This window comes from Plecotus auritus, assembly GCF_963455305.1.
Source record: "Plecotus auritus genome assembly, chromosome: 1".
In the NCBI taxonomy this organism is placed as follows: domain Eukaryota; kingdom Metazoa; phylum Chordata; class Mammalia; order Chiroptera; family Vespertilionidae; genus Plecotus; species Plecotus auritus.
This window is the reverse complement of record NC_137770.1, coordinates 49,907,022-49,925,146: the sequence shown is the minus strand read 5'-3', so window position 1 is coordinate 49,925,146 and position 18,125 is coordinate 49,907,022. Positions and strand designations below refer to the sequence as shown.

The window sequence follows — 18,125 nt, the reverse complement described above, 5'->3', positions numbered from 1 at the left end:
CAAACTAAAAACCTCATAGACACAGACATTAGTTTGGTGATTACCTGAGGGAAAGGGGGTGGGGAGGTAGAAGAGGGTAAAGAGGGGATAGGTGGTGATGGAAGGAGACTAGACTTGGAGTGGTGAATGCACACTACAATATACAGATGCTGTATTATAGAATTTTATACTCGAAACCTATATTATTTTATTAACCAACTAGAGGCCCGGTGCATGAAATTCATGCACGGGGGAGGGTGTCCCTCAGCCCGACCTGCACCCTCTCCAATCCGGGAGCCCTCGGGGGATGTCCAACTGCCAGTTTAGGTCCGATCCTTGTGGGATCGGGCCTAAACTGGCAGTTGGACATCCCTCTTGCAATCTGGGACCTCTGGCTCCTAACTGCTCACCGGCCTGCCTGCCCTAACAACTCTGCCTGCATGCCTGATCCCCCTAACTGCCCTCCCCTGCTGGCCTGGTCACCCCTAACTGCCCGCCCCTGCCAGCCTGGTTGCCCCTATTAACTTTTTTAAAAGATCTTATCCCCTTCACACACAATTGTATTTGACTTCCTTATTGGCTTCTCCCTCTCACACAATTTTTCTCTCTCCTTTATGTAACACTTTTTCCTACTTATTCATCATTTATAAGCTTTTCTTTCCTCCTTATTTCCTACTTCTGTTCCATCATCCTTCTTCCCATCTTTCTCCTACCCTCCCTCCCTCCCCACATTCCTTCTTTCCTTTATCTTTACCCCTGCCCTCCCTCCCCTTTTCCTTCCTTCCCACCTTAATTTTTTTCTTCACTTCCTCCCTCAGACCTGCTTTGCTCTCTCCCCCACTTCTTCCTTCTTCCTATTCTCCTTTTAAGCTCTACTGGCTCCCCTTTAAAACTTTTCTTCCCTCCCTCTTTCTCTCTCATCCTACCTTTCCCATACAGTCTTCTCTACTACTTCCACTGTTTTAATATTTACCTATCTACCTGCCTAATTATTCACTATAATTTATCTTTTTTCTTTTCTGACTCCTACTTTTTAAATCTGTCCCCAGTACACAACTATACTTGATTTTCATTATAGCTCCTACAGTTCACTCATATATTCTCTTTCCTTCTTTAACTCTGCTCTCTACTGACACCTTTATCAAGTTCTTCCCTCCCTCCCTTCTTAAAGCTTCCGTTTGGGGGTGGGGGGTGGGGGTCGTTAACCCCCAGCCTAGGGCTCAGCCCCAGCCAGGTGTTCACTGCCCCCCCTTCTCCGGCCTCCCCGCGGCCATCTTGCTCCATTCCCTGCCCCCCTGCCCAGGATGCCCGGCCCAGTGAGGGTTGCCGAGGCCTGTGCGGCCTGGGCATTGCTGCTGCTGCTGCTGCTGCTGCAAAGCAGGAGCACCTCTGCCCAGAAGGCCTTGGACCGTCCACCACGCTGTCCTGGACTCGTGGGCACCTCCCTGCCAATGGCTTGCGCCAGAGGCCACCGTCCTCCCCCATGTCTGGGCGCACCTGCTTCCCACTCCCCCCCTCATGGTTGCCACCCCCTCCCGTGTGCAGCCCCACGTTTCTTTCCCTTTTCCTTTCCTGAGTCTTTTTTTGGTTCCCTTTCTGTATTTCTGTTTCTCCTCTCGGCCTATCTGCATCCAGGTCTGCCTTCCTCTCCCTCTCCTTTCTTATCCCCTGCTATCATATCCTATCCTACCCCGGGCCTTGCAGCTGCCTGAGCAGAGGGCAGGGACGCAGCCTGCTTATCCGGTAGTGACATGATGCTGTAACGGATAATTTGCATATTTCTCTATTATTAGTATAGATGTAATCCAAATAATTTCAATAAAACATTTAAAAAATGAAATGGGACTAGTAGTAATTACTGAAAGTATAAAATACACACTGGGTTTCAAGGGCTTAGTATAAAAAATGTAAAATATCTCATTAATATTTCAGATATTATTTACATTGAATTATATATTTTTATTTTTTTTAATAAATCTTTATTGTTCAAATTATTACAATTGTTCCTCTTTCCCCCCCCCCACCCATAGCTCCCCTCCACCTAGTTCTCACCCTACCCTCTGCCCTTACCCCCCCTCACTGTCCTTGTTCATAGGTGTATGATTTTTGTCCAGTCTCTTCCCGCACGCCTCCACACCCCCATCCCCCTGAGAATTGTCAGTCCACTCCCTTCCTATGCCCCTTATTCTATTATATTCACCAGTTTATTCTGTTTGTCAGATTTTTTATTCACTTGATTTTTAGATTCACTTGTTGATAGGTATGTATTTGTTGTCACTTTGTTGTTCATAATTTTTTATTTTTACCTTTTTCTTCTTCTTCCTCTTCTTAAAGAATACCCTTCAGCATTTCATAATACTGGTTTGGCGGTGATGAACTCCTTTAGCTTTTTCTTATCTGTGAAGCTCTTTATCTGCCCTTCAATTCTAAATGATAGCTTTGCTGGGTAGAGTAATCTTGGTTGTAGGTTCTTGCTATTCATCACTTTGAATATTTCTTGCCACTCCCTTCTGGCCTGCATAGTTTCTGTTGAGAAATCAGCTGACAGTCGTATGGATACTCCCTTGTAGGTAACTAACTGTTTTTGTCTTGCTGCTTTTAATATTCTCTCTTTGTCTTTTGCTCTTGGCATTTTAATTATGATGTGTCTTGGTGTGGTCCTCTTTGGATTCCTTTTGTTTGGAGTTCTCTGAGCTTCCTGGACTTGTAAGTCTATTTCTTTCACGAGGTGGGGGAAGTTTTCTGTCATTATTTCTTCAAATAGGTTTTCAGTATCTTGCTCTCTCTCTTCTTCTGGCACCCCATAATTCAGATGTTGGTACACTTGAGGTTATTCCAGAGGGTCCTTACACTATCTTCATATTTTTGGATTCTTTTTTCTTTTTGCTCTTCCAGTGGGTGTTTTTTGCTTCCCTATATTTCAAATCTTTGACTTGATTCTTGGGATCCTCTAGTCTGCTGTTGGATCTCTGTATATTATTCTTTATTTCAGTCAGTGTGTGCTTAATTTCTGAGTGGTCCTTTTCCACTTTTTTTGGCATTCTCACTAAGATCCTTGAAGGTCTCACTAAGTTCCTCGGAGGTTTCTAGAAGATTCTTGAGTAACCTTATAACGGTGGTTTTGAACTCTATATCCAGTCGTTTGCTTTCCTCCATTTCTTTCATTTGTGATCTGTTTCTTTGTCTCCGCATTTTGGCTGCTTCCCTGTGTTGATAGAGTGGCTTTGTGTGCTAGGTGTCCTATAGGGCCCAGTGGCTCAGCTTCCCTAATTACCTGAGGTGGACACTCTTGGTGCACCCCTTTGTGGGCTGTGTGCACAGTCTTGTTGTAGTTAAGCCTTGATTGCTGTTGGTATCGCTGGGAGGAATTGACCTCCAGGCCAACTGGCTGTGAGGATCAGTTGTGTCTATGATGGGAGAACTTCTGTGCTGGAGATACCCTTATGGAGCAAGACTTGCTTCAGTGGGGCTTTGGCACTCACTGAGTCTGCCCCCTGAGTGTGTCTCTTATGGATGTGAAGAGTTGTAATCTGGATGGTCTTCTCTGACCACTGGGTACACTGGCTCTTAGATCTCCAAGAAGGTGCAAAGTCAGCCACTGCCTGGGGCCACCCAGCAGGAGCTACAGAGAGATCTGCAGATTCCTCCTCTTGGTTTGGGGTTTGGAGGTGCCCAGATGAGGCCCAGCTGTGAACCAATGCAAGCTGCTGTGGGTCCTTGGGCCTTCTTTTGGAGGCTCTGGGGCTCTCTGACCCAGCTGCAGTTTGTTTGGTTTTAGATTTCAAAGGACCAGGCCATTCATATGCAAAAGCCTCTGTGCACAGCTTGGTTGGGGTTGTAAATTGGGTGGGGCGGGGTCTCAGGGAATCACCAGGGCGGAGCAAACAGCAATGGCTGCCCGTCAGCCCTGCCCCGAAGAGTTCCCCATGTCTCTGTGTCCTGTGGCACCATGCAGGAACAATGATCGCTGCAAACACCTCTGAGAGAAAGCCGCCCTTGTGTTCTGGCCCAATGCCAGACAGTCCAGTTTCTCTCTGTATGAGTCTGGGTCCCCAGAGTCTTGCCCGGAACTGGAGTTCAGAGCAGTTGGTAGCTTGTATCTCCCTCCCCATTGAAAAAGACAACAGTTTACCCGGTTGCCAGCCCTTTTCCTCACAGGCCTCTGTACCTCCGCACTTCACTTCCGCACCTCCTCACCTCCTCCCAGTCTCAGTGTGCTTTTCTCTTTCCTTCTAGTTGTATAAATTCCACTCAGCCAGCCTTCTCGTGGTTCTGGATGATATCTGTTTTGTCTTTTAGTTGTAGTTTTGAAGTGGTTGTGCAAGGCAGCAAGTTCAAGTGTTTTCCTATGCTGCCATCTTGGTTCCTCGAATTATATTTTTGATATGTTAGTTTAAAGTATATTATTAAAATTAATTTTACTTGTGTTTTTACTTTAAAAAAATAAAATTATGTGGCTTGCATTCTATTTCTATTGGGACTGATCTGTATTGGAGGTAAGCAGGAGGCAGGTGTGAGCTCAGCTTAGGAGTCTGTGCTCCCTTTAAGGACAGTGGGCCCCAGGATGCAGTGGAGTGACATGACGTGCTTTGCTCTGAAAATCACTGGCTAAGGGTTGGAGAATGAACCAGAAGGAGAACAGATCAGAAATCAGGAGCTGTTGCAGAACTGTAGGCAGGAGAGTGGAAAGATGAGGCCAAATTTGAGGACTTGCATGAACTAGGTCTGACAACTAGTTGGATGTGAGCTGTGAGGGAGAGGGAGGACTTGTGGGTGTCCAGCCTAGACAAAAGAGTGGATCAGGGTGCAAGCCTATACTCAATGAAGGGATAAAGTGAAGTGTCCCCAGCTAGAGTGTAACCTGGGTGAAGGACTCAGACCAGGGGTTCAGTAAATATTTGTTGAAGAATGTTCTTTAAAAATCAGACTAAAATGTGTGGTTCAGGAAATGTGTCCGGGATTGTGTCTAGAAGGGGAGAGGTAAATGATTAGCTAACTGTTATATTAGTGGGAGATAGAACTTGAAAATCAGGAGGACAAGTCCCCTGAGGGGCTACCATGAACATTGCAAAGGATGCCATTGCTCATTTTCAGCAAGATGCATCCCTGGGGGCTTGGCTGGCATGGAGACATCCTCTTCAGTTTCCTTAGCCCCTTTGCTAATTTTCATGAGAAGGAAAAAGTGGGGTGATGTTGCTGAAAAAAAGAGGAGGGAGAATGGTGTGGTGTGAGAGGTGGATGTGGGAATGTGTTCAAATAAGGCATATACTGAGAACACCTGCTTGCTGGTACTGTACCTATAAATGTACCCATCAGCCACACCCAAATGTAGACAAACATTCCATTTACTTCAATAATTTGAAACTGAGCCACTAGGGAATATAGATTCGACCTCATTCTCTTATGCTTGGGAAAAGAAAAGTGATTTAGTGAAAAACTAAACAACAACAAAAAACCTTGGAGATTAGGAGATTGGGATTGTCACTATCTTTGTGAGTACAGGCAAGTCACAGAACCTTTCTGCATCTGTTTTCTCATCTATCAAAAAAGCAATAATAACACTAGTCTTGTTTATTTCACAGAGTTAGTAGTATCGAATGAGGACCTGGCTGTGAAAGGCTTTAGAAAGTTAGAAGCCTGTATTGAGGTTAGAAGATATATATACAATGAACCCATAGAAAAGTGTTTTGTCTTGAATAAATCTGAATTGCAGAGAAATCAGTAGGCATGGTCATCATGAGACAAAAGTGGGTCTCTCCTGCCCCTCTGTGGACAGACCCAGCCATCCCAAAGGGTAGCCTGGTCCCTCATCATTCTTTGCCTCTAAGAACTCATTGAATGAAGATTGGTTATGATAAATAGGGAGATGGCTGGGCCAGTGGGGTCAGTGCGGTAGACTCCAGTATCCCAGTAATCTTACAGGTATGTCGTGAAAGAGTCAGGGGTGTTGTTCAGAAAATCCACAGTGCTCCCCTTCATATTCAGATTGGTTATTTCTATTCTGTTACATTCATTTGTGAGACAAACGTGATAACCACTACACTATGGAAACAAGAATCATTAATTCATTTGTTCATTGATTCATTGATTCATTCAGCCTGTATCCAAGCATTCAAACTCCCCTCACCCCTCATCCTTCAGAGCTTACCCAAATTCTACCTATTTCAGGAAGCCTTCTTTGTCCATCCCAGCACAGCACCTTTATCAATCCCTCTAATTTCTTGAAACACATTTTGCTTTGTCATGTGCTTGTGTTATAATGTGTCTTGATTCCTTTCTGGACATAGATTCCATGTCCTAAACATCTGTGTATCCCTACAGTGCTAGCACAGTAGCATGTAAACAAGCAGGTGCTCAGGAAATAAGAACTGAATTAATGAACATATTGGGTGGATGGATGAGTGGGTAGCCCTGGATTAGGCAGTATTTTCCATATTTTCTGAGCTGGACAGAGAAGGGAGTGTAGTAAGTCCAGTTGTAGTTCTGGCCATGGAGGTTGGTGGGGTGGAAGAGGCAACGGGAAGGCGAAGACAGTTACTGGGGGCAGCCATTGGTGACCCTGCTGTCTGAAGATGGCACTAGAGGTCAGTTAGGAGTAGCTACTCACTCACCTGTAGTGAGCACCTACTGTGTACAAGACACAGTTCAGGGCAACAGAGATGGCTGTATCATAAGTTAATTGCATGGCCAAAAAATATATGTGAAAATTTAAACAGTGATTTTAAAAAAGTTAAAATGACAGTAAATGCAAAATGGCAAGCTAGGGATCCAGATAGTACACACCGTGGGCTTGAAGAGCCTTCATCTTGATTTTCTAGGGCTGGTTCCCAGCGGGTTGCCCTGCAACTTCACCAGGACACTAGCACTTATTTGTCTACAGAGCCAGATTTTGGTATCACAAAATGTGCTCACTGTTGTTATAAAGCTTTGGAGGAGAGATGTAGCAGAGTGAGCTAAAGTGAGGGTGAGGTGGATGGGGCCATTTGGGAAAGTTTTATATCTGAAAATTTGGCATACAGAAGGATGGAGAAGGCATGAACAAGGGAATAGGAGTTGGAATAGATTAGGTATATTAGTTCATTCATTAATTTATCAAATATTTATTGAATGCTTGCAGAGTTTTTGTGCTGGTCACACATGGTAAATGAAATAGGCAGTCTATCTTCAAGATGCTAGTGGGGCAGTAGATTTATTTGCATGTTTGCTAACATACATATAACACAAATAACACATACATATAACACAAAGTGGGGAAAGTGCTATGAAGGAAAAGAATAGAAGTCTGTAAAGGAGAATTAGATGGGCACCCCATAATGAAGGTTTCAAGTTGGGTAAAAAGGATGGCACATTTGAGGGACCAGAAGACGGGTGGTGTTCCTGGACCGTCGTGAGTAGACACATCTGACTGGGAATGGTGTATGCAGGCTGAAGCCAGGCTGTGGAAGGCCAGGTTATCTCTGCTGAGTTTCTGTGTTCCAACCTGCGGGCTTCCTGGAGAGAGAAGGAAATAGGGAGAAAGAGTGATGGTCTCTCCAAACATCTTCTGACTCCTGTCCCTGTTTGCAGCCAGGTGATGGGGCAGTTGCGATGGATGAGCTACAGGATAACAAGAAGCTGAAGGTGGGTGCCATGTAGAGTCTGCCCAGTGAGGACACTGCAGGGTCTCAAAGGACAGCTACAGACTCAGGGCACGGTGGCCCTGATGCTGAGGATCTTGGGCTGGGCTCAGGCCTGGGAAGCTCCTGGGAGTGTTGCCATGCTGAGCCTGGGAAGGAGCGAGGGACTCTTAGCCCCAGGTGGCCTTGGAGGAGGTGCTGGTTTGGGAGCTGGATGTCACTGCTTGCTTTGCCACTAGCTCGCTGTGTGAGCTTGGGCCTCAGATTCTGTATCTGTAAATGACTGGACTAGAGGAACTTATGTCTAACTTTACAGCCCCCAGCATGCCATGATTGATCAAAAGCCTAATTACCTGTGGCTTTGGAATGCCCAGGACTAAAAGAACCATCAGAGGGCACTGAGGCAGGGGAGTCTGAGGTTTGTGAAAAAATGTCTTAGCTGCCTTTGGCCTATGAGGTATTTAGGAAGAAGTATGGGGACCTTAGAGAGGAGAGGCTGGGCCAAAATGAAATCTCCCCATCCAAAGAAAATCCCTAGGGCAGTTGTAAAGTACTGTGTTATCACAGCCACTAGATGGCAGAAGAGTTCAAGGCCAGAGGGATGGGGAAGTGAAAGTGGGGGGTGGGTTATGGAGGTGTGGGGCGCGGGGTGGGGTGGGACAGAGAGACTGAGCAAGTGTTTGTCTGTCTTTGGATGCTCCCTTGTAAATCTGTGTGTGTCACATCTGTCTCTGCAGCTATAGATGTGAGGATGTGTGTGTGTGCCTGTGAAGGTTCTTGAGCGCATGGGTAGAAAAAAAATCTGGATTGGGAATCAGAAGACTTGGGTGCTAGTCTTGACTCTTTCATTTACACCCCACATGAACATGTTGAGTTTTTACTTCCTGTTCTGTAGAAGGGATCCCAGTTTCCTTATCTCTGGGAGTGGGGCAGTGATAAAGCACCATGATGCGGTTCGTGGACTGCGAAGGGCTGTACCCATGTGCAGGGTGTGCTGTGTGGTGTGTGGGTGAGTGTGTGCTTTTATGGGGTGTACTTGGGGAGATGGAAAAACCCTTGGCAATGTGGTGTCCTCAGAACACATTGTCTGCTGCTCCCTTTTGAGACCTTAGGGAATTACTCAGTATGTAGAATTCAAGTCATGGGAGAGTTGAGGGAGGCTGAGAAGAAAGTAGTGAAACTCCTGGTTAATGTGAAGGACAAGGTGAGGCCAGGAAAACACTCCTGTGCTTTCCCTCTGATCTCTCTGGGAGGGAGGCAGTGTTTATTTTATTTTATTTTTTTTTTGGGAGGCAGTGTTTAGTGGGGCCCTTGGGTGGCTTCCCACCTGGCTTGGGCAGGGGCCCACTGAGGCCTGTGCTGCTCTCTCCTGCTCAGCTCCCGTCCGTGCTGACCCGAGGGAGCAGCTCAGCCTCTCTGCACAACAGCACCATCCGCAGCACCATGTACCGGCTCATGCTCCACAGCCTGGACCCTCTGGGGGAAGGTAAGCAAGGCCTCCCCAGACCTGCGTGGTCTCCCTGTCCACTCCTTCCTTCCTGCAGCTGGACAACAACTGGGACCTGCAGAACGGAGGCAGTGGGTGGGGTGAGGGCAGGAGTGGGAAGAGAGAGTTAGCAGAGGAGAGTGGGTGGCAGTCAGTCTGGGAGACAGGGTAGAGACGAAGACACAGAACTCACTGGGAGAGGAAAGGGCCCCAAGGAGGCAAAGCCCTTAGGCATCCACATTCCTCTATTTCCCTGCGTCCCTGTCTTCTCTTGTGAAATGAGGAGGTTCGGCTGCAGACAGTAAGGCCATGATGCTGTGTGCCCTGCACGGGTTATGTTGGGGCTGCCCCAGTATCTTCTCTGTGCAGCCCACCACAGAGTCTCCTGCCAGGCAGCTTGGCTCAGGCTGACTGGCCAGGGTCGCTTCAGGGGGAAGCTCCTGTAGGTGCTAGAAACTGGTGTCCTAGGAAGACTGCCACCCCTTCCCCCTCAGCCAGGAATCCCAAAGAACATCCTAGGAGCTGCCAGGACCACTTCTGGGGGTGGTGAGGGTCCAAAATGCAGTGGGAGCTGATGTCTAACTTGACAGATGATTTGGCAGCTGAGATTCTCACCATCCTTCTTACCATTTCTTGCCTTCTGGCCTCCCTCTCCAAAGAGCTGCCCCTAACATGATTCTCAGGCCTCCACAGGCACCCCTCAGGTATGCACCTGCTCTCTTTGAGCCCCTCTTTCTCTGGGGCTCAGGAGCCCAGGCAGGAGGCCCATCAAGGGAGGGTTGGCTCTTGGGCAGAAGCCACGGGGTTGTGGTTGCAGTTGGGCAGGAGGGCTGAGGCCTGAACTGTATATGACACTAGAGACTGACCCTTGAGCCCCAGGGAGCACCCTGACTGAGATTTCTGGTTCAGGGACACATTTAGGAGGCTCAGAATTTCCTTAGGCCCTTAAGTTTCTTCTTCAGACACAATGTTGGGATTTTGGGTATGTTGTACTGTGAAAGCAGAGTCAAAGACAAGGTGATCAAACCTTCCTTAGCAAATCCTCAAGGTGAGCCCCGGCAGACACTGAGCAAGACCTCTCACAGCCCCAGCTCCAGAAGCAGTCCTGCTGGGGTTCTGAGAGCGAGTCTGCAGCCCCTGGCAGCCTGTGTGTTATCCGTGTGGCTGTGTCATGAAGGAAGCTGTGTCTCTGGGCCATGCTGGGCCACTCCTCTGGGAGTTACTGACTCTGGCAATGTCTTAAAGATGAAGACTTCTCCTCAATGGGACCACAGGGCCCCCTGCCTGGGCCACTTCCACCACTAACAGCCGCCAGCTGGCCTGCTTGTCCTGACAGGATTATGAGATGTCCAGGCCAGGCCGAGGTCAGAGGAGATTGATACTAAGGAGATGATCCTCCGTGCTGAGCTGAGAGGCCATGTGAGGAAACCAGCTCTGGGGGAGCCTGCAACCGTCATCCCAGGGAAGACAGTCCTGCGTGGTCCACGGTGTGCCTGTGTGGCATGGAGGGGCCCTCTCTGTGAATGATTGCTGGCATGCTCTGGAGTACAGCCCTGCCCGGAAAAGCCAACCCTGACCATGAGATTCCATCCAGGAGGGGCTGTGACCGCACAGGACTGTGAGGAAGGCCTTTGTTCCCAAGACTTTCCAGATACATGTTTGTGTTTCCATGTGCTGTTTCCAATGGCTGTCCAGATGTTTCCACCCTTGTCAGGTGTTCCAGCTCTTCCACAGAACTGGTCTGAACTCTCACCCTGTGAAGAGGATCCAATGATCCCCATGCCTCTTCTCTCTCTCTCTCTTTCTCTCTCTCTGAGAGAGAGAGAGAAAGAGAGAGAGAGAGAGAGAGAGAGAGAGAGAGAGAGAGAGAGAGAGAGACCCATAGCTGGCCTGCTTTTCTTGGGGGCATGAGAAGTGAGAGGGTAGGGTGTGTGAGGAGGGATGAAAAGGAAAGAGGGGAACTTGGTTTTCTTGCCAGTCCCCCCAGCTAACAGTTGGCCGATATTCTCAGTGCCAGGACTGGAACCAGGGGAGCCCCTCTTTGACAACAGCTACGTGTCGCTCAACAGAAGATGCCAGTGCTAGATCCCTGCCAAGGGGGCACTGGATTTGTTTGGATGAAGGAAGCAGTGGAGTGCCCACTTCCTGACATTTCAGTCCTGTCAAGGACCTCCTGGGCAGGCCCACCAGGAAACTTCAAGGGACCACACACGCCAGAGCAGTGGAGCCCATTGCCAGAGGGGGCTGCAGCTGAACCTACTGTGAGAATGTAGGAGACAGGCTGAGAGGAGGAAATTCCAGACCTGTTAATGTTTCCTGCCCATCAAGGCTGGGCTTGATCCACCCAGTTTTCCAGATCGCACCTGCCCAAACCCTCTGGAACATGGTGCCCCATTGCTGCAGACTCAGTGGGACAGCTGCTCTCAACTCCTGTGTCAGTTCATCATTATCGTCACAGCTAAACCTGATGCAGTGCTTTCTAGGTGCTAGGCGCTGTTTTAAGCAAGTCGATGTGTCAATCAATTTATTCCTTCAACAAGTCTGTCAGATTTTACAGATGAAGAATCTGAAGGACAGAGAGGTTAAGGAATCACTCAGCTCGGTCCATGGCTAGCAAGTGGAAGAACTGGGATTCAAATCGAGGTTGTCTAGTTTCAGAATCTGAGCTAAGATAATAATATTTAATTGCAGCAGTTACAGTATTTTTATTTATTTTGTCTCGTGGATTCCCACATCATATATATCATGGTGTTGCCTTTTTAGAGAAGGGACGCTGAGGCTTAGAGAGGATACACAGACTTTCCAAGGTCACCCAGAGTTCACAGGGCAGAGCCAGCATGGGATTCAGGATAGACTCCAGGGCACCACTTTGTTCTATCAGGTGTATCATTATCCTCACTTTCCCACGCTACATGGCTGTGAGGGGGACCTTCATGGCCCCTGCACCTCAGTCTCTGTGCCTCCCACCTGCAATGACACATGTAAAGCACTTTGCATGTTTCCTGGATCACAGTCACACTGAAAGAGTTGCCCTCTCCATTTTTCTTGCCTGGAAACCAGGGCAGCACCATTCTGAGCACAGTGCTCTGTGGGTCTCCAGCAAAGCATGTGCACAGGGATCTGAAGGGGGCCCTGTTTGGGTTCCAGGTGTCTGGGGTCAAAAAGGGTCTGGCAAGGAGCTTGGTGAGCAGCTACTTCCCCCTTGCCACTGAGTGGGAAGGCTCAGGAATATGGCTACCAGCAGTGCCCCTGCAGTTATAGCAAAGCTTTTAGTAGATTTATAGAAAGTAAGCTGTAAAAGTCCTTACACATTATCTAGTCCAAGGATGGCAGAAACATCTCTCTGTCATTATTTCGCCATTCCCCGCCCAGTGCAGACACCCCCGATCAATCCTGACACTCTCCTACCAGACCTGGATGAGGATTCTCCCCATTTCAGCACTCAGGCAGCCATCACTTGGGCTCACAAAGGAATTAAATCCTATTTGTTGCCCCCAACACTAACCATGTTATTTTACCAGTGACTTGCTCAAGGTCACAGCCAGTTAGTGACAGTGCAGGGAAAGGAAGACAAAAGTTGGGAACTGGGCACCTTGACAAGCCTAGTAGAACTAGAATCCAGACATCGTAACTCCCAGGCCAGCCTTTGCCCATGCACTTGAGCTGCTCTGGCTGCTAGCCCACCAGTCTAACTGGAGGGTGTGGCGGGGATGCTTTGGTTCCAGATATGCTTCCTTTTTCATTTGCAGCACGCTCCTCCAAGAACAGGGACGAGGAGAGCTTGAATCAGGAGGCCAAAGCCAAGCCTCAGGCCAAAGCAGAGAGCCAACCAGAAGGTGAGAGGATGGTGAAACCAGCAGGTTTTCTCCTGCACCTTCCTTCCTCCTATCTGACAGGGCTGAGGCAGGGCTCTTGGCCTCTCTGAGCCAGTCAGCTGGAGTGGTGATCTGGTGCTGCCTGCCCTTTGCTGTAGTCCAGGGTCCCTCTTCCCCAGGCAGTCCCGTACTGTTCCCTCTGTACTCTCCTTACCTGGGGTAGGCAAGGCCAGACTGAAGGTTGTTGAACTCCCACTTCTGTTTTTGCTAAATCTTGTCCCAAATTAGACTATATTGGACTCTAGTTCTTCTTCCTGCCACTTCTACACAAGGATAGTTCTGCTAGGGATTGGTCTGAGACCAGCAATCCCAGTGAGGAAAGACCACCAGGGGTCTGGTGACACAGAAATCCAGCATCTGCGTGGCAGCTGGGACAGGGAGTGTGAGACAGCTACTGCCCTGTGTGCTCTATACTGCACACCAGGACTACCTGTTGTACTCAGTAACCCTTGGAGGAAGGTAGAGAAGGAGTGGCCGTTCCCATTCTATAGACACCATCCTACAGACAACGGAGGCTCAAAGAGGTCAAGTGACATTCCCAAAGCCACACAGCCAAGAAGTGAAAGAGCCTGTACCTAAACCCAGATCTCCAGACTTGTCAATGCTTCCTAGCTGCTGTCTTTGAAATCATTAGGATCCTCTCCATGCAGCTGGTAGGGGGAAAGGTCAGAACCTTAGGGCTGGTGCTTTACCCTCTCTCTGTTCCAGTTGCCTATACTGGCCAGGATGGAAATGTCTGCGAATCAGAGGGAGCAAGGATTGCCATTTCTCAGCTGTCCTCTCATCTGTACATATCTCTGTGGAAAGGACAATAGCAGTTCACATCACATCATTTTACTTTTTCTATCAACAAGAAATTCCCCTTCTGAGATAAGGAAGTGGACAAGTCCAATAGCCCTGTAGCCACTCACATCGGTTTCTATTAGCTGCCTCCCACACCTGGCACTCTTCTGACCTATCCCATGTTTATCCTTTAAAGAGGAGGAGCCAACCAAGCTCCCTGCGGTCAAGGTCACAGCAGCCCCTGCTCCAGACGTCAAGGGAGATCAGGAGGAGGATCCTGGCGGTCAGGTAGGCACAAGCCTCTTCCCAGGTAGAGGAGTGTGAGAGACCCAGGGAAAGACTTGACCAAAAAGTCTTCCTTCCTGAAGGTCTGAGGTTCATTCCTCTGGGGTAAGCATTGCGAAGATGAGATTCTTCATGGGACCGGTAAATTCACCATCACACCTGAGTGTGAGTCAGAGAACATATATGAAAATGTGTTGCCAACTGTCACATGCTGTAAAAACATGAAAATAACTGTTAGGGGTCTCTCAGCAACTCAGGGACGGTGAGACCAGTCAGCTCAAAATGCCAGGGTGAGGGTGCTGGCTAAAGGCCTTGGAACCTTCCAAGGCATCTTGGCCTTGTCCACTGGACTTCCTGAGTTCTGATACCGCTGTCCTTACAGCCTCAGCCTCTCCCACCTGCTACAGCCAAACTGGACTTCTTGTCTCCATGCTTTTCTACCTGGGCCCAGATGGTTTCCTTCCCCTAGAATGCCTTTTCCTTCTTCTTCAGATATCCTAACCTGCCTCCAGGCATGTGCAAATGCCTCCTTTGCTATAAGGCTTCCCCATCCATCCAATCTGAATGCCTATGGTACATTGTTCCTCTCCCAGGGCTCTTATCACTGTCTTCCTTGTACTCTCTTTTGGTTCCCCTGCTAGGTGGTGAGGTTCCTGAAGGCAGGATCCAATTCTGAATCATCTCTGTTTCCCCCACAGAGAGAAACTCAGGGCACAATAAGGGTTGAGTGACTGGCAATAAATTAACAATAAATTTGCAAGTTCCATCCCTGTGCGTGTTTTTTTTTAAACTTGACACTCAAAAGCACTCAAATATATCTTATCCTTAAGCCAGCAATTTGGGTTCAGTGTCTAAGACATCTTCATGGTATCATGAGTGTCCCGAGTAGGTCCCGGACAGCCAGCTCAGTTAAAAGGGATTAAGAGGAACCCCAGGGCAGGAAGTGAAGCTTGGTGTCACCAGGAGCTGGACCTAGGCCTGAGAAGGTATCTGTGACCCTGGAGGCTTCTCACTCCGTGTCTGGCTCTCCCTCACATGCCCTCCTCTGTGTGCATGCTTTCCTAGTAGCCTGGCTCCATTTGCTTCCTTATTAGCTCACACAGCCCGAAACTACTACCCTAGTTCTCCAGTCTACAGGGGGCATCATCCAGTGATTGGCTCCTAGTCACAGAAGAGAGAAAATTTGTTCGAACCAGGTCATGGGGCAGGGATCCAGTGTCCAATCAGCTGTGGCAGGGAAAGGTGGGGTGCTTTGACTTCAACAAGGAAGAAGGGATATTAGGGGTGGCAGTTTTTAGAGAAGAGGGTACAGGCTGGGCAGACACTCCCATACCTATGGATTTAAATGACTTGTCATCTTCTCCAGGAAAACTCTCCTGAAGGGGCTGTGAAGGAGGCAGGAATGACTTCAGACTGAAATCTCAAGCTTCATTCCCAATTCAAAGCAAAGCCTTACAGAGACTAATATTTGACTTCATCAGGGGTTCTTAACCCTGGTTGCATAATGGAGTAATTCGGGGAAGCTTAAAAAAATGCCCAGGCCCCCCAAAATGCCCAGGCCCCATCCTCAATCAATGAAGCCAGAATATCTGGGTATGGCATGAATGTTTTAAAAGTCTCCAGGTGACTTTAATATGCAGCAGAGTCTGAGACTCACTGAGCATCCCATGGGGGTTGGCTATGTCCTGAAATTTGTTATGGAAAACATACTCCACGAGCACACAGTCCGGGCCCTTTGTTTGTTTGGATCAGCATGTTGTTATAGTTAGTTGAAAGCCTAATCTGAGGACCCTCAGAATCAATGGCTTTAGGGTGCATGGAATCAGCCCATGGTTCCCAAACACTGGTCTGCAGATGGACTTGTTGGGAGCACTAGTGAGCATGTTAAAATAGATTCCTGACTTCCAGTCCCAAATATTCTAATTCAGTTGGTCCAGGTGAGGCAAGGAAATGTGTATTTCTTTCTTTCTTTTTCTTAAGATTTTAAAACTGATTTTTAAAGAGAGAAGAAGGGAAAGGAAGAGGGAAACAACAATTTGAAAGCAAAACATTGATCCTCCCCAGGACTGAGCCTGCAACCCAGGATGTGCCCTGACCGGGAATCTTAACGGGAACATTTTGGTGCCTGGGATAACACAACCAACTGAGCCATGCCAGCCAGGGCAGAAATATGTATTTTTAATAAGCTTCCTGCACCGTAAGGTTTGGGAACCAAAGATCTCATTTGGCCCTGGCATTTGCACAACAGGGTAGGTTGGTGGTTAAGAGGCCAAGAGTTGGACTATCCATATTCAAATCCCAACTTTATCACAAACTGTGTGGACCATGGGCAAGTTATTTAACTACTCTGTACCCTAGTTTTTCCATCTATCAGATGTGTTAATTCTATCTATATCATTAATTAATTGCTCATGAAATATAGTAATTGCTAGCTATTATTATTATTATATCACTTAGCAGGGTGCCTGGCACTTAAAAGCCATCATTAAGTAGGTATTATCATCAATTTATACATATGATGTAATATAATAGTTTAGGAGTTTAGTGGACACAGCAATGTTATATAATCACCAAAAGATATCATGCAATATTAATGGAAACATAATATCTAAGACAAGGAAAGTGATAATCCTATTAAACTCTGTGCAGTGTTCTGTGTTCAGGTTTAGAAGCCTCCTCATGGGATATAAGATAATTAGAATGAGTTCACCAAGCTGGGGATGAGGCTCTAGGCCATTATATGCGGGGATGACAGAAGGATCTGGGTATCTCTAACGCAGGGAAGAGAGCTGCCTTGTGGAAGAGTGATTAGCTTTGTTCTATGCATCTCCAAAGAGTAAACCTAGACACAGAGGGTAGCTTCTTGGTATAAATATGAACTTCAAACCAAGCAGAGTTGCCAAAGATGACAGGAGCTTCTTCTGGTGAGTTTTCCATCCCTGCAAATGCTCGAATAAAGATTACACAACCACTGGGTAGGAATGTTGTGAAGGGGAATTTTACTGAGTAATTGCACTGGTTTTCTCCTCATACAAGAGTTTTTAGTTATATTCTGAGAGAACAACAACAAAAATAATAGGAAGGAACTGGGAAAGAAAACAAGCAGAGAAGTTACGTTAATCGGTTGGCTTTGGATTGCAGGAAGGAGATGTGGCTGGAGCTGAGAGCACAGGTGTAATGACAGGCAAAGAGGTTGAAGCTCCTGGTGAAGGTGAAAATGGAGGTGAAACTCAGCTAGAAGGTGAAGGTGAAACTGAAGCAGAAGGGAAAGGAGACAATGAAGGTAAAGGTGAAATCCAAGCAGAAAGAAAAAGAAATGATGAAAGTGAAGGTGAACTCCAAACAGAAGGAGATGCTGGTGAAGTGAAAGATGACACTGAAGAGCAGGGGTTCAATGCTGGAAATCAAGGTGAAACCAGTAGTGATGAGAAAGGTACAGATGGTGAAGGGGGAGGTGATGGAGGTGATGGTGAACATGAAGAGAACAAGAGTAAAGTCCAAGCAGAAATGAAAGAAAATGATGAAGGTGAAGGTGAACTCCCAGCAGAAGGAGAAGATGGCAAAATGAAAGGTGATGGTGAAACCAAAGAGCAGGACTTCAATGCTGAAAATCAAGATGAAGCCAAAAGCGATGAGAAAGGTACAAACGGTGAAGGAGGAGGTGATGGAGGTGACAGTGAAGATGAAGAGGAAGAGGAGGAGGAGGAGGAGGAGGAGGAGGAGGAGGAGGAGGAGGAGGAGGAAGAAGAGGAAGAAAATGAGGAGCCTCTGTCCCTGGAGTGGCCTGAGACCCGGAAGAAGCAGGCTATTTACCTCTTCCTCCTGCCCATTGTGTTGCCACTGTGGCTGACAGTGCCCGACGTCCGGAGGCTGGTGAGTTTGCCCAGCCATACCCTAGACTGTCTATCTCCAGAGAGGCTGTGGGTCTCTAGGCATTCCACCCAAGAGGAGGGAGAGGACATAGTCAACCAGCTTGGCAGGGCTCAACCACAGAGAGGATTTGGGTTGGAATTTGCACCTCTGGAAGGGACCATGCACCTAGGGGGATATACCAATGGGCTTGCGAAACCCTAGAATGTGCTTATTTCCACCACTATAAGC

At 47.7% G+C, this 18,125-nt stretch overlaps 1 protein-coding gene across 4 annotated transcripts in view; it reads left to right on the top strand.

The window, feature by feature from the left end:
• SLC24A1 (solute carrier family 24 member 1) overlaps positions 1 to 18,125 on the top strand; it is a gene marked incomplete at its 5' end in the record, with an annotated part of 31,307 nt that overhangs the window by 9,984 nt on the left and 3,198 nt on the right. For 2 of the 4 annotated variants that reach the window (XM_080678649.1, XM_080678647.1), the window contains 6 exons: positions 7,546 to 7,599; positions 8,973 to 9,081; positions 12,831 to 12,917; positions 13,936 to 14,027; positions 17,166 to 17,355; positions 17,551 to 17,897. In XM_080678649.1, coding sequence (XP_080534775.1) covers positions 7,546 to 7,599; positions 8,973 to 9,081; positions 12,831 to 12,917; positions 13,936 to 14,027; positions 17,166 to 17,355; positions 17,551 to 17,897 — 879 coding nt within the window. The remainder of the gene's footprint in view (positions 1 to 7,545; positions 7,600 to 8,972; positions 9,082 to 12,830; positions 12,918 to 13,935; positions 14,028 to 17,165; positions 17,356 to 17,550; positions 17,898 to 18,125) is intronic. The other 2 variants (XM_080678648.1, XM_080678650.1) reach the window with 2 other exon arrangements.